The 15,738-nt window shown below is 49.1% G+C and overlaps 1 protein-coding gene across 1 annotated transcript in view; it reads left to right on the top strand.

Annotated features, from left to right (window-relative positions):
• The window catches only part of LOC104528630 (fibrillin-2-like), a gene marked incomplete at its 3' end in the record, with an annotated part of 108,565 nt that overhangs the window by 55,733 nt on the left and 37,094 nt on the right, over positions 1-15,738 (top strand). The window contains 9 exon segments of the mRNA XM_010172688.2: positions 559-684; positions 8,177-8,329; positions 8,971-9,168; positions 9,850-9,993; positions 10,590-10,709; positions 12,675-12,800; positions 13,271-13,393; positions 14,372-14,647; positions 15,028-15,081. Of these exon segments, the coding sequence (XP_010170990.2) occupies positions 559-684; positions 8,177-8,329; positions 8,971-9,168; positions 9,850-9,993; positions 10,590-10,709; positions 12,675-12,800; positions 13,271-13,393; positions 14,372-14,647; positions 15,028-15,081 (1,320 nt within the window).

Raw genomic sequence — 15,738 nt, 5'->3', positions numbered from 1 at the left:
TGTCCAGACCCCCTTGCCTAACTGATAGTACAGAGGCCTTTTCACCTGGATTTAAATGCCTGAACGTACTTAAAACTGAACCAAATCCCTCCTGTATGGAGGAGTTCAGTGAATAATCACGAGCCCAGTGCTTTTTAAAAACTTGATGTTGTCTCTGATGTTCCATCTCTGCTTTCAGAGAGGCTTCCAAGTCACGTGGAGGGACCTGTTGTCCAGCCAGACATGCACCTGCACAGATGTATTTCCGTCCTGAGGCTTCCTTTGTACTCCAGGAAGCTCAACATTTTAGATCAGCCTACCCAACACCTTCACTGTCAGCAGAGACAAGCAGAGGACTCCATGAACCCCTCTGTATCACCCTCTACAAGGGGAATCTTGTTTTCCATATTGATCCACTGCTAGGAGGCCACTTCTGTTCTCAAGCATCCCATGACAACCCATAATTAACACCAGCTGCTGTCTTCTGTGATCCCAGCTCTGGTTCTGGATCCACACTGCACATAGGAGAGGAGATGTGTTACCGGGAAATGTAATCACTGTTGGTTTCTTCTTTTCTAGATGTGGACGAGTGCGGCGCGATCTCTGGCGTGTGTGATGGCGGCGAGTGCACTAATACAGCAGGCAGCTACGTGTGCACCTGTCCACGCGGTTTCATGACCAGCCCTGATGGATCACGCTGCATTGGTAAGATCATAGAATCATCAAATGGTTTGGGTTGGAAAGGATCTTAAAGCTCCTTTAGTCCAATCCCCCTGCAGTGAGCAGGGACATCTTCAACCAGATCAGGTTGCTCAGAGCCCCGTCCAGCCTGATCTTGAATGTCTCCAGGGTTGGGGCTTCTACCACCTCTCTGAGCAACCTATGCCAGGGTTTCACCACCTTCATCATAAAAAATTTGTTCCTTCTATCTAGTCTAAATCTCCCCTTTTTTAGTTTAAAACCATCACCCCTTGTCCAGGAGCAGAGAGGGACCCAGTGATGAGGAACATCCCACAACTGCACATTCATCCGCTTGCTTTGCAGAGGTGATGTGGGGGGAAGCTTTTCTCCAAGTGTTTGCACAACCAGTGCAAATAAACTTTGACTTTTATCATCTCCTCCTCCTTCCTGCTTAGACCACAGGTAACGGCTCATAAATCCCTCCTACCCCAAGCTAATTATCAACAGGGCTGTGGACTCGGTTGGCTTCATCTCACTGAACTCAACCTTTCAGAAATGAGTTGCTTTGCATTGAGCTGCTGGTCCAGATCCCCTCTGTAGCCAGTGGAGACAAAGAGGTGCTCCCCAAGCACAGCACAGGGTGCTGCAGACACCTATCCCTGCACCCATCCTGAACCTGCAGGTTTAAGAGGCTGTTGCTTGAGCTCTTCCCTTGCAGCTCACCTTCCTCCCACAAGATCTGATTTCTGACAACAAAATGACTCCCAGGCTCATATGGAAATCACACTCTTATAGTGCCCATCCCTCATCTTGCACAAAGAGCTTGGTGGGGCTGGTGTCTGCTGCTCCACCAGCTCTGAGGTACCTGTTCATCCCTCTCTCAGCTTGGCTCCAGGTTTTTCAAAGCTTCCCAGAACTGGCCTGAGGCCAGGCAAGCTCTTTCCCCAGTCCTGCCTCCAGACTACAGAGCCTGGAGTGAATCTTGCATGTTTAACAGATCAAAATTCCTTTCCAGGCCTTGTAAATATTTGATGGTTCGTTTCTCTTTGTAACAGACAACAGTTTCTGTGATAAATAGCTCAGCTCTCTGTTTACTTGCTCTCAGCAGGGGCACTTACTTTAGTTAAAATGAATCCCAGGGTTTGTCTCGCTGATTAGGAAGATCATTCTCCTTCAGAAAGACAAGGGTGTGAGGATTCCTAATGAGGAACTGTAACAGAAAAAGCAAAGATCATTGTTAGTGCTATGGAAAATGTCAGGTACATTTTCAATGACCATTTCAATGTACCTGAAATTCCAAAAAATTTCAATTCATTTTCTGTCAATTAATTTCCTGGAAATTAATACAGAAAAAAAAATTAAAATCATTTCCAAATATTTTTATATCCACAGAACCTGGAGTAAAAATGAAGCATATTCTAGTTCTGGAAAGAAAACTGTTGTAAAGTAGGAGTCACCTTGTTTAGGAATCTGATAGATTTTTAGTGAGAATGAAATTCTTTTTCCCAGAGTCTGCCATAAGCCTGCAGGGGTTTGACGGCTGTCGGATGAGTCATCCAGACATTTCCCTACTTTCCTTGAAACCAAGTGCTTCAAGAAATGAAAACTAAATAAAATTAGAAAGCCTACATTTAAAAATAGTCCAAAGCTTAGTTAGCTGCAGTGGACTATGACTGCAGCTGAACTCAATACATCATGCTCTAGTCATTTCCCTGAGCTAATATACACTGCTCGTGTGCTGTCACATTTTGGGACAGACAATATTTTTTCTGGCAAAATGCAGAGTTACCACTGGGGTGTTGTTGCCCTGGGATCCATATTTTGCAAACTCTTTGCTTCTGTCATTTGAGGGGGAGTTTTTAGTGCTCGTTTTGAGAGTTTATGCTCGTTTAAGCCCACAATTTACATCCTGTGAAATCGATCAAATAAAGAGTTTGCAAAAATTGAGAATTAATAAATAATGTGGCCACCCTTAAAGCACAAACAGCTTCAGGAGAGAGCAGAAGGGATTGTCACACTGCCACCTCTCAGATGTTTAGACTGGAAATGATCATGGTGTCTCATATATCATGAGGCACCAGCGCTGGGTATGTGGTGACTTTATGGTGGCAGCCTTGATATATTCCCATCCTTTTCCCCTCCCTTTTTAGTAAAGTAAACACCTTTTTTATTGCATTTGAATAATCTCCTGTAGTTTTTGCAGCTGAAACAGCAAGACACTGAGCTTGAGCTGATCCCAAATCTCATTAGGTGCTTTCACTGCTTTCCTCAGGAAAATGCAAACAGCAGCGTAGCTGGAGAAAGTCCGTCATCGTTTGAAACGAACATTTATTGAATGATTCAACCACCTGTGCTTGACACAGAGAATCCAGTTCCACACATGTTCATAACAGTTTCATTCATTTATGCTTGTAAAAGACAGGCTCAGTGTTTTGCAGGCAGCAGAATGATCTGCTCCAGCAGGCTCTGAGCTTTTTTTAATTTTTTTTTTTTCCCTTTTTTTGGTGCAATTGGCTTGTTTTTCAAGAACAGCTTAGAAGAATAATTTTCAAATGAGAAAAATGGCCTTTCAGATACATTTCCAGACAGGCACATGGTGTTCCCTTGTTCATTGCAAGTCAGCACTCCTGCACATTGCTTTCTTTGCTCTTTTTCCCTGATAGTGCAGCAAAGCTCCGAGACATTTGGGTTCTATCTCTCCTCAGGCAACATTAGCAGATTTATTGCCTCAAGTTCCAGGTAGGGCCAGATCTTGCTTATTGTTGCAAAGTCCTGAGTTCAGAGAAGGTTGTGAGCGTGTTACTGAGGACCTCACCTGCCTGGAGAACCCTTTTTGCTCACTTTGCTCATTATCCAGGAAAGAAAAGAGCAGGAGAAAAAAAGAAAATATGAGGAGATAATATTTATGAGGACAAGAAATGACCAGAGGGAAGTGGTGTGTGGGGGTCATAGGCTCAAAATAGATTGATAAGGAGCTGGAGAGGGACCCTGAGTAGAGCACCCCAAGAGCTCCCAAGTCATCGAGGGAGCTGGGGATGCTGCTGAGTAGAGCTCTGCCTAGACATCAGCAGGGACCAGGGGCTGGAGAAAGGCTTTGTAGCTTCTGGGATTCAGTGTGACCATGTGCAGGGACCTGGACTGTAAAGCATTTCCCCCTACAGAGAATCATTTTTTATCAGATCATTTCAGGGATGGATTTATACCTCCACCTTCTAACAGTTGAACTGAGAGTTGAATTTGGAGAAGAGTGAATGTCCTGGCTGCTGGCCGAGTTAAAACCACCACAGTGAGCAGCCAGAGAGGGAGTTAAAACCACCACTGGTGAACAGCCAGGGAGGGAGTCAATTTATTATAGCACTTGCCAGCATTGAAACTGTCCTGCAATAACACCCAGAGCTTCTCTGTTTGCACTGCAGCGAGACAGCAGGAGCACTGGTGGCCAAGGTGTGCCGTGGGTATTGCAGTTTGGTGGGAGCTGTGCCCAGAGGGATGCTTTGTGCCTTCATCCTGGCATGACTTTTCAATGACACCACCATTTAGCTTAATATTACCCCACCAAGAATGAAATTGGTCAGTTTTCCAGAAACAGAGAACATACAATGGCATCAGTTGGGCTAGACTGAGTGTCCTCACCGCAGTGTGAGGCTCCTTTTGCACCCTTCTTTTTTTGCAAACCAAGCACCACTGGACATCTTGGGTGGGAGACCTTTGGCTACTTGCTGCTGTGTTGCAGCTCCCTTCTGAGCTAACAGCCCTCAGGTCCTTTGTAGTCAGAGCCAACTGCCTTGTGCAACCACTAGTTTGTTTGGGTTTGGTCACTTGAGCTTCTCAGTTTCTGGACGTGACAGACACAAAGTGAGAGAAATACTCACCCTTTAAAGTCCTCTCTTGGGAAGCAGTACCAGCACTTTCCATTCCTCCATCTCTCCCTGTTTCTACCCCACCACCAATGAAACAAACCAGGTTTTCATCACGATGAAAACTGCACAATCCCTTACAGGTGCACAGCAGATCGCAGACACCTCGTGCAGACCACAGAAAGGATGTCTGCATTGAAAGGGAAGATAGAGATTAGCCATGCTGGATAATTACTCAGAGGGTGCAGCTCCTGGTGTGAGGCTTCTCCTGGACATCAGGACACACACAGTAGGGCATCATGGCCCAGTTGGATGGGTGCAGGCTCTGCCAGACCCCAGCAGGAAGATCCAGCTTGGAGTCACTCCTGTCCCACTATCATAAGCAGGTCAGACTCAATCTCCTGCTCTACAGCTCCTGGCAGGACCTTCTAAATCATCTCTGGATGTGAGAACTCTGAGAGAGCTGTGGCTCTGTCCCCCACCTCTGTGTGCTGCCTAATCTCATGTGGAATTTTACCTCCTTTCTTGCCTGCAGCTTTATCTGATTTACTGAGGTTATTGTGCAAACCTGTTCCCTTAACAGCTGCAGGGGAAGGCAGAACAAAACCACCACGGCTTTGTGCTCGTACCTCCAGCGTGTGGGTGGTCCTGCAGGAGGTCACAGAGGGACTTCAGGGACCCGCTGTTCTTTCCATCCACCCCTCTCTCTGCCCAAGGCAGCTCCAGATGAGTTTTCAATTAGTTCTGACCTTCATTTCTGAGAGAGATTATTACAAACTGCAGCAAAGACAGCTGAACTTAATAAACGTTTGTCCAGATGAATAAGGGCTGGACCATTCCCTCCGTTACACAAACTGCTGTGACCTCCCTGCCTTGTCAAACTTGTCAGCACACGTCTGACCGTGGGGAAGGAGGCTGCGTTCTCCCAGTCGCTCCTTGCCCATTCACTGCCTGGCTGTCACTGCGTATCCCAGCTTTTGGGACAAGAAGCATCCCACAGAAGAACAGGAGCTGGGTGGGATCTGTCCTCTCTAATGCCCAAAGGGTTTATTCCAAACTATCACCCTCAAATCTAGAAGTTCATTGAAGCTCAGCCCTAAGCCTTCACTTAATTACATTCCCATCGATGGTTTGAGGTGCAACTTTTCCAAATGACCCCACTATCCTGCCCTGGAGGGAGAAGCTTCTCTCTGGAGTATGAGTGAGCTCCGTGCTGATGCTGTGTAACATCAACCTGTCAATGTGCTGTGGAGACATGGCCCTCTTCTACACTCCAGAAGCTGCTGAAACCTGAAAAGACGTGGGCATTGCTCTTGCCACTTGCCAGAGATCAAGGGTTTGGGATGAGCCAAACACTCATGTGGCTTGTACTTCCCTTCGTTAGGATTAGGAGCTAATCCAGTGTTGCATTCAATCCCCTCACTCAGGTTTCCCTTCTCCTAGTCTGTCTTTCTGAGAGTCTCTTTGGCGGAGAAAGGTTCGTAAAAGGGAATAGTTGATGCTGAACTCGGTGCTGCAGAATGGTGGAAAGGATGTATCTGAGAAAAGACCTGCTGGTTTAGTCACCCTTGGCTTTAAATGGGGTCACTGTCCTCTGCAAGTCACTCAGCTGTGATTAGAGAAGAAATGTAACCACAGCCCACAGATCAAACAGCTCCATGCAATTAATTTCAATTATATTTCAGGAAAATGTCAGCCTGCTGGCTAATGTCAGTTTAGAGGCACAGATGACAAATCAGACTAGACTTTCCCCCTCATTAATTTACTTGAGAAACAAGGACGGGAGATGAATGAGGAGAAGATTTCAGGTTTTCCTACAGGACTTGGTGCCAGATGGAGCCTGCTAGACGTGTGAAAGACCTTCAGTCTCCTGGGCCTTGTCCAGAAGCCACACACACCAAACACCAGTGCCAGGTTTGGTGTCTGTGGCTTTGGCCAGGCGCGCGGACTTTGACCATCATCCAGGGCTCGTTCTCCTCCCAGCTCAGTCCAGGCTGTGGGAAATAACCCATGACCTGAAACAAGCATCTACTGGGACTGGGAGTGATTGGGCTGGAGGGATGTGGAATTGGGAACAGCTCCGTTTGTGTAGCGAGAGGTGCTGGGACCACTGGGACCTGGCAGGGGATGCTTCCTCATGGGAAGGCTGAGACCTGGAAGAGTTGCCATTAAATTAGTTCTGGGAAGGAGAGTCAGGTCTTTGCAGGGTCTGAGATGTGCAGGACCACACTGGACAGTGGTGGCTGTGGACAGGTCCTTGCTTAGGACAGCATCAGGGATCACTGACTAACACTGGAAGGGTTGTACCTGGATCCCCAGCCTGATCAAAGTGCTGTAGGATGTAACTGGCCACCTTGGTCTGCCAGCTCTGTCCTACAACAATTGAGAACAAGGGAAAGGACTGTTGCATCCCAAGCTTCAGCCTAGAGCAGGAAGGGCTGGGGAATGCCCACTCACTCTCTGGGAACCCTCAAAACAGTAGCAGGCAGCACTGGATTGTTTTTATCAGAGGGAAGTGTTTTTAGTGGCAGAAGTTAGAGGAAAATCAGTCATACTGGGTCCAACAGGCCAAGAGAGGAGAAGACACTGCCACTCCCCGTGGCCAAGTTTAAGGGCATGTTGTACTGCTATATTGGGACTGATGGACAACCCTTGGTCACAAATGTAATCCAGATAGGCAGGTTAGACACTAACATCAGAGAAGGAACTTGAAGAATGGAGATCTCAGCCCTAGAATGCAATTTTATTGAACAATGTCTTTAATCCAGAACAGTTTATCTGTCCTCATGGAGGGGATATGGATCAGGCTGTCCAGTAGTGGAAGTGTCAACGTTTGCAGTGGTCTCCTGCAGACCACCTTCCCTCAGCCTGAGCCCTCTCCCAGCTGATGTGTTGGGTCAGTGGGAGAACCTGTCCCTGACATCTCTTGTCAGTGCAGAAACTCTAGTGAGAGGAGAGAGACACCTTAAATTATCCCATTTCTTTGGGAAGGTGAGGAAACGTGGGATGAGGTGGGGGATCTCATCTGTTTTCTGCTCAGTGAATTCAGTCAGAATTTGCTGGGTCAGCTTGTCCTTCCAGCAGGGCAAGAAAGGAGAATCCAATGGAGAGGGATTGCCCACCTACTACCTGTTCTTGCTCTAGGTCAGACTGCTTGGAATATTTAGGAGCCTAAATGGGAATGTGAGCTCTAACACTGGGGTATCAGGCCTGGCCCTACAGCCTTGTTGTGCTCCAGATGGAGATGCTGTAGAGCCTCATGATCTGGGTGGATGAGGCAGCACAGGAGGTCAGATAGTGACACTGGACAGCCAGAAGAGATGCCAGTGGGAACAGGCAGTCAGGACCTGACTGAGGAAATGGATTTAAGCTGACAGAGGGCAAGTTTAGATTAGATATTAGGAAGAAGTTTTTCACTGTGAGGGTGGTCAGACACTGGAACAGGTTGGCCAGAGAAGTTGTGGCTGCTCCTCCCTGGAAGTGTTCTCGGCCAGGTTGGATGAGGCTTTGAGCAACCTGGTCTAGTGGAAGGTGTCCCTGCTGCTGGCAGGGGGGTTGGGACTGGATGAGCTTTAAGGTCCCTTCCAACCCAAACCAGTCTGGGATTCTATGATTCTATGACATGTTGTGAATTTGTCTCCTCCTCTCCGTTTCTGCAGACCAGCGGATTGGGACGTGTTTCTCTGCTCTGATCGGGGGTCGCTGTGCCGGGGACCTCCCTGGCCAGTACACCAAGATGCAGTGCTGCTGTGACTCGGGGCGTTGCTGGGCCATTGGTCAGACTCCAGAGATGTGCCCTGTCCGAGGGTCTGGTAAGTACAACACAAAGCACCTCCACCTGCTGCTGGGCCAACTCGTGGCTCTGGTGGCCCTAGTGCTACCCCAGGCTTGATGTGGAGAATCATCAACATAAGACCCAGAGAAAGGTCACGTAGGGATGCTGGCTCTCCTGCCTCGGTCTCATCTAAAGTTGAGCCAGATTAGTTCATCCAAGGCAAGAGTTTATCCCTTTCCTCCTACCCCTTCAGCTCTCTTTGGCTGCCACCATCGTTGAACCTTGGGGCCAAGGCAGCAGGAGGTCCTGAGGAGGCACAGCAAAGTAGATTTATCTCTCTGCTTCTTTTTCATCACCAGCTCTGAGCAGGACAGAGTTTTACAGTGTCTGGCACCCTCCTGTATCCTGTCCTTCCCTTCACGAAGGAACCCCATGGTGCCAAATGTCCCACGCACCCCAAGAAGCTGTTGCCAAACACGCTGGCAAGCTGTGCCTCATCATCTGCTCTGGAGTGGAGGGTGTTAAACCCTCCTCACCCATCTTCCCTGTCCCCATCAGCACCCAACCTCTTTGCTCCCTGACAGTTGTCTCCTTCCCTCTGTTCTCCACGCTCTGGCAGAGGCAGGAGGGAGATTGAGGAACTCTTGGAAAAGCACTAAGGCAGCTGTTTTGTTTCAGATGAGTACCGCAGGCTTTGCATCGAAGGACTCCCAGTCATGCCAGGGTTCCCTGGGAACTTTCCAGGAATTCCTGGATTTGGGCCCAATGGTGTTGGGCCGGGACTCAACGGACCTGGAGGCATTGGACCAAATGGGGCAAATGGACAAGGCGGGATCCCAGGTCTGCCTGGAATGGGCCCAGGAAGTTCAAGCATTGGTAATTCAAATTATTTTCTTACTGTGCTGACCCAATTTGGCTGCTTGTCCCAGAACACAGGCAGTGTGTCTACCCTCTTCTCCGAGCCATGCACACATGAGCAAAGCACCCCTGTTCTTAGCCAGCTCCAAGGTTTATTTTGACACGGGGGGAGTGATGGGATGTGACACTAATGCTGTGCAGGATGCTGAGCCCAGCAGCAGATCAAACAGCGTCTGCTGGCAGAACAGGGGAGCTGAGACTGGCTCCAGTGCAGAATATCTTTCTAATTACCAAATAGAAATGAAGCTTTCACGTCACCACCTCACTCTTTGCCTCCACCAAACCAAAACTGTTTTTTCTCACCACTTTGGACACCCCTCTCCTGTGCATCCCCATGGAGCTCCTTGCTAAGGGCTGAAGCCTGTGAAAATGTTTTGGGTGTCAATAAATATGGATTCCCACCTTGCTGCTGAGAGCCTGTGCTACCTGGGGCATGTCAGTAGGGTCAGGGCATGGCAGGTACTGCAGCACCCTGCAGAGATTTCTGAGGCAGCTGAGTTTGGGTCTGCAGCCCCATGGTTGTTCAGTGCCCAGAAACATCACTGATCCCTCACGGTGTTTGGATTTACCCACCCTGCTTCTTGGGGACAATCCCAGGAGCTGTTATCCTCTCCCTGATGTTGTCTCTGTGCTTTCCAGGAACTGCCACTCTAAATCAAACCATTGACATCTGCAAACATTTCACTAACCTCTGTCTGAACGGCCGCTGCATCCCCACCCCGTCCAGCTACCGCTGCGAGTGCAACATGGGGTACAAGCAGGACGTGCGTGGAGAGTGCATTGGTGAGTAGGTTCTGCTTGACCCCTGCACGGCTCAGCTCCAACTGTGCCCCATGCCTGCTCCTACCAGCACCTCGAGCTGCTGACCCAACAGCCCCCATCCCAGTCAGAGCTCCCCACAGGAGGATGGAGATAGAGGGCTTGTGTCAGGTAACGAAGCAGCATGATAGAAGGGGGTCTACAAGAAAGCTGGGGATAAACTTTTCATAAGGGCAGTTAATGACAGAACAAGGGAAAATGGGTTTAAACTGGCAGAGGGGAGGTTTAGATGAAATATTAGGAAGGAATTCTTTGGTGTGAGGGTGGTGAGACACTGTCCCAGGTTGGCCAGAGAAGCTGTGGCTGCTCCTCCCTGGAAGTGTTGAAGGCCAGGTTGGATGAGGCTTTGAGCAACCTGGTCTAGTGGAAGGTGTCCCTGCTGCTGGCAGGGGGGCTGGGACTGGATGGGCTTTAAGGTCCCTTCCAGCCCAAACCATTCTATGATTCTATGACAGGACGAGCTCAGAAGCTCACAGGAGGCCTTTGTGGCCTGTCCTGGTCTCTTGCTGTGCATTCCCTGCATTGTGGTGACTCACAGGTTTAGTTTTTCCTTCTTGCAGATGTGGATGAGTGCTCCAGCAGCCCCTGCGTGCACGGTGACTGCGTGAACACACCTGGCTCCTACCACTGCAAGTGCCACGAAGGCTTCCAGAGCACCCCCACAAAGCAGGCGTGCATTGGTACGTGGTTTCCATCTCTCTTTTTTGAGAGAACACACTGGGCTGCAAGAGTGTCAGCAGGGCTATCAGAGACCTGTGTGGCAAAGGAAAATGGTTGTGAAGGGGAAGTGGAGTGAGAAGTCCCCAGCACCATCCGACCTCCCAGCCAGGCGTGTGATGGGATTTCAGAACAACTTGGTTGAGTTGCCAGCAGTGTCCTGAAATCTGTCTAGGAGAAGAAGTTTCCTCTACCCTTATTTACCTTAAAATTGGCTAGCAGCAAGCAAGGAATTTAGAGTCCTTTTCAAGAGCAGGACTCTATAAAGATGACAATTTTGCTTTGATAAAAGATAGGATTTTGAGGAATGTTTGTACCAATGTAGGGATTGTGATTTCTACCAAAGTTGTTCTGTCAGTGTCTTGCAGCAAGATGGTGCTCTGGGTGAGGGACTGTTCGAAAAGAATGATGGGAAGGTGATGTCCCATGTGAACAAGAAGCAAAGGCAGATCTCCCTGTCAGTCCCCAACCTTTGATTGTTTTTAATTTTAATTTTTATTTTTCTGTCGAGTGGCTTCTGATGAAAGAATTCCCAAAGGTCCCCCCAACTGATTGACAATGTCAAAGGTTTTCCTAATTTCCAAACTAAATCTTTGAAACTGAATTCTTTTTGTGGTTCTGATTCTGGCTGTGAAAATTAGTTCATCTCTGTCTCCTTTACAACAGTTCTTTTTTACATGTTGGGGAAACTGCAACTTGTCATCTCCCTTCTAGACTAAACAAATGCAAGTCTCTCAATCTCCTCTCCTTGATAATGTTTCTAAGCTTCTCATTGTCCTTGTTTTTATCTTCTCAACTTCCTCCATTTTGCCTTTATCTTTTCTAATGTGTGGTGCCAAAATTGGATGTCATTTTTCAGCTGTGACCTCTTTAGCTGTCAGGACAAGGAACTGTCCCATGTGGCTTACACACAGCTCTTCTGTTGATAGAGCCCAACAGGAGGTTTCCTTCTGTGCAGGGCAGCCCCATTTCATTTGTCATTCAGACCTTTTTCTGCCAGGCTGCTCTTGAGCTAACTTCTCCACATTAGGTGAAGTCTACTACAAAGTGTCTGGATCATCCATTGCTGCTGGGGCCAGACTATTGGGTTTTCTGTAATTTGTTCATAAAATAGCTCATCCTGTCTTCCCCAGCTCTTGACAGAGGGTCAGTAACCCCTCTACCTGAGATACTCCTCTTCCTTTCTTCTTTCATCTGTACTCAGAAGTGTTCAGTGCTCTGTCTCCTACAGCAAGTGGACATTCTTGATGTGCAGCACAGTATTTCACCTCCTGCTGTACTCTAGTTGTGTTATACCCCAACTTCTGTGCTGGGATTCATTTTGCTGAGGCACTGGGACCACATCTCTGTGGCAGATCTCAGTCCGTGGCTGTTGGTCTGAGGGCTTTTGCTGTCTATGATAGAATTGAACAGCCCTAGGACAATTTCAGTTACAAAAGGGGATCCTGGGGCAGGAAGTTGATGAAGACATCACGGAGGATCTGAGATTGCAGAGCTCTAACTTCACAAATGTCATGCTCTTTTCTTCACTGTGAGGGTGGTGAGACACTGGAACAGGTTGCCCAAGGAAGTTGTGGCTGCTCCTCCCTGGAAGTGTTTAAGGCCAGGTTAGATGAGGCTTTGAGCAACCTGATCTAGTGGAAGGTGTCCCTGCTGCTGGCAGGGGGGTTGAAACTGGATGGGCTTTAAGGTCCCTTCCAACCCAAACCATTCTATGATTCTATGATTCTTTCCAGGGCATGCAGAAAGCTTTTTCCACGTCTCTTCCATCTCCCGTAGTTTGTACAGAGGAGAAGAATGTGATCCTGGAGCAGGGCCACGCTCTGAGTGTCTGAGAGCACTTCCCTGTTTTTTTCATGGAGAGTATGAACCTGGAACTGCTTCTTACTCCACCTGCTGCTACTTTCTTATGTTTATTTCCCCACCAGATATTGATGAGTGCATCATGAATGGGGTTATGTGTAGGAACGGCCGCTGCGTTAACACTGATGGCAGCTTCCAGTGTATCTGCAACGCTGGCTTTGAAATCACCCCTGATGGCAAGAACTGTGTTGGTAAGTTATTTCCTGATGCACCTTGGGGAGGTTGGGACTGAGCTGAGACTATCTCCTCCCCAGGGATTGCTTGGTTACTTTAATCTGTGCTGTGCTCCCTCCATCTCTAGGGCAGAGTGCATCTTAAAATGAGAGGACTGAAAAAGGAAGGTGTTTTATTATAAGAGTGAGTGCTCCTGCAGGTTTTGGGGTCCAGGAGCATGAGCTGGGTCTGGAAGCAGAATATTTTCCAGCAGCCAGTGTCAGAGTCCTACTGAGAGCTGTGCTGGCTGACCAGGGTACTGAGAGCAGCAGGGATGCAGCAGGACAGGTCTCACCAGGAGAAGCAGTGGGAACTCCTCCTTGAGGATCAGCACCCACTGCCATGAGGAGCAATTTCACTATGAGATGGGGACAGAGAAGTTTTGAGCACAGGAAAGTTGTGCTGCAGCTATCAGGCTCAGCTCATGTTTTCTATTTGTCTTCCTCAGATCATGATGAATGTGCCACGACCAACATGTGCCTCAACGGGATGTGTATCAATGAGGACGGCAGCTTCAAATGTATCTGCAAGCCTGGCTTTGTGCTGGCTCCCAACGGGCGGTACTGTGTCGGTGCGTAGGTCCCCAGACTTGGTCTCTGCCCTTTTCCCAACCCACCATCCACGTACCTGGGGACTTGTGATGTATCTGAGGCCAAGGGGAGCTGAGAAAAACCAAGGCTCTTGCCAGGCATCTCCTGCTCTGCCACCAGAAGTTACCCCCTCACAGCAGAATGGGCACAACTCAAAATGTTCTTGCACCTCCACTACTTGAGCACAAGTTGGAGCTTAAATCCTCTTTCTGAAGGAGGTTAAGCAGGGCTGTGAGGCTCTGTATGGCCAATGTGAGCTGGCAGTGGTCATCTCAACAGCTTTCCCAGCCTCTACAGCACATTCCATAATGGTTTGTGTGCCACCTTCCAAAGCCAGGAAGGTTAGGATGTGAAGGCAGAGTGGAGAAAGGAGGAGGAGGAGCAGAACATAGCATTTCTTGGATGTGCTGCTGTGACACAGGGTGAATTCTCTGGGTCACTTCCCCGTTAACAGTGCAGAGACCAGACCCTGCTACTCTGAGAAGGGGCTGGGTCTCAGGAGACTGGAGAAGCCCAGATCCCTGTTCCTTCCCTTGAGCCATCAGGGAGAGGCAGCAGAGCGTGCCAGGGATGTGATGTTCTAAACTGCTCCTCTGGTTCCCTCTTAGTCTCCAAGTCTCCCTGAAAAATGGCTTTAAACTGGAAGAGGGGAGGTTTAGATGAGATATTAGGAAGAAGTTCTTCACTGTGAGGGTGGTGAGACACTGGAACAGGTTGGCCAGAGAAACTGTGGCTGCTCCTCCCTGGAAGTGTTGAAGGCCAGGCTGGATGAGGCTTTGAGCAACCTGGTCTAGTGGAAGGTGTCCCTGCTGCTGGCAGGGGGGTTGGGACTGGATGAGCTTTAAGGTCCCTTTCAACCCAAACCAGTCTGGGATTCTATGAAAAATAGCCCACAGCCCCTGTCTGTGTGTCCTGCTGCCTGCGGGTTGGTAACAGCCAGTTTGTGGTTCCTCTTTCAGACATCGACGAGTGCGAGACGCCCGGGATCTGTATGAACGGCTGGGGGATTAAAACCGAGGGCTCCTTCCGCTGCGAGTGCCTCGGGGGCCTGGCCATCGGGGTGGACGGACGAGTCTGTGTGGACACCCACATGCGCAGCACCTGTTATGGTGGCATTAAGAAGGGCACGTGTGCTCGTCCCTTTCCAGGAGCAGTCACCAAGTCAGAGTGCTGCTGTGCTAACCCAGACCATGGCTTTGGAGAGCCCTGCCAACCCTGTCCAGCCAAAAACTCTGGTGAGCTCCTCTTCCATCTGAGTTTGCAAAAAGCCAGGAAGGTGCTTAGAGATGTTCTTGGCAGGTTCCTGAGATGGCAGCTTGGCAGTGACATGAGAAAGCTGTAGGCAGGGGGAAAGGGACACCATGCAGTCAACATATTTAGGTTGGATCCACAAATCTGGTGCTGATCTCACTGCAAGGATTCTCACAGTGCTGGATTACTAACTGCGTGGATCAGCTCTACAATCCACGTTGCATAAGTATCACCAGACACTGCTTGGAAGCCCACAGATGCCATTTGAACAAACAAACAACAAATCCAACATTACCCAGATTTAATGGCACTGCGTGTGAAGTGTCTAGAAAAAGCTCATGGCTCTGTTGTGCTTTCTCCACAGCTGAATTCCAGGCACTCTGCAGCAGCGGCATCGGAATAACAGCCGATGGCAGAGGTATGTGCATCCCACGTACCACGCTCCAGCCAGGCACAGCAAATGTCACTCTCAGCTGCTTTTAATGGAGTGTGAATGTGTCCGTGTGACTGTGGCCACGTGTGACTGTGGGTGCGTGTGCCACGAGAGACTTGGCATCGTGGAGGGTGAGAGTTAGCACGTTACGCCCGTGTACGTGAGAGCTGGCTGTGAGTAAGCGTCGAGTAGCTCACGTAGGGTGGGTGTAAGTGCCTGCAAGAACCTTTCCTCTGTGTAAATGAGTGTCTGTGGGGGGGACACGCGCTTGGGCATATGGGGAGAGGGGGGCTGTGTGGTGTTTTGGTTGTTTTTTTCTCCTCCCTAAAGCACCACGAGTTAACGTTGAGCAAGCATCCCTGAGGGCTGTGTATTGAATCAAGGGGTTGATTCCTGGCACCCCTGTGGGAACTCCATTTCTGGGGCTGCATCCGCAGCGTTTGGCTTTACTCCCTGCTTTGATGGGAACGAAGAGCGTGACCAATTGCCTTCTCTTGCTTGTTTTCATCCTCTGCCCTCCAGCTCCCTTGGTGGAGGCAGAAGAGGGTTTAGAGTCTCCCAGGGAGGTGATAAGCGCGTGTTGGGATGTGTTGCCAATGGGCTGCTTTGAATTAGAGCTGTACAAGAGGTCAGGCAGGCGGC

The sequence above is a fragment of the Antrostomus carolinensis genome, unplaced genomic scaffold (assembly GCF_000700745.2).
Source record: "Antrostomus carolinensis isolate BGI_N321 unplaced genomic scaffold, ASM70074v2 scaffold5527, whole genome shotgun sequence".
In the NCBI taxonomy this organism is placed as follows: Eukaryota; Metazoa; Chordata; class Aves; order Caprimulgiformes; family Caprimulgidae; genus Antrostomus; species Antrostomus carolinensis.
Note: the sequence above shows the minus strand (reverse complement) of the source record. Positions and strands in the feature narration are given on the sequence as shown.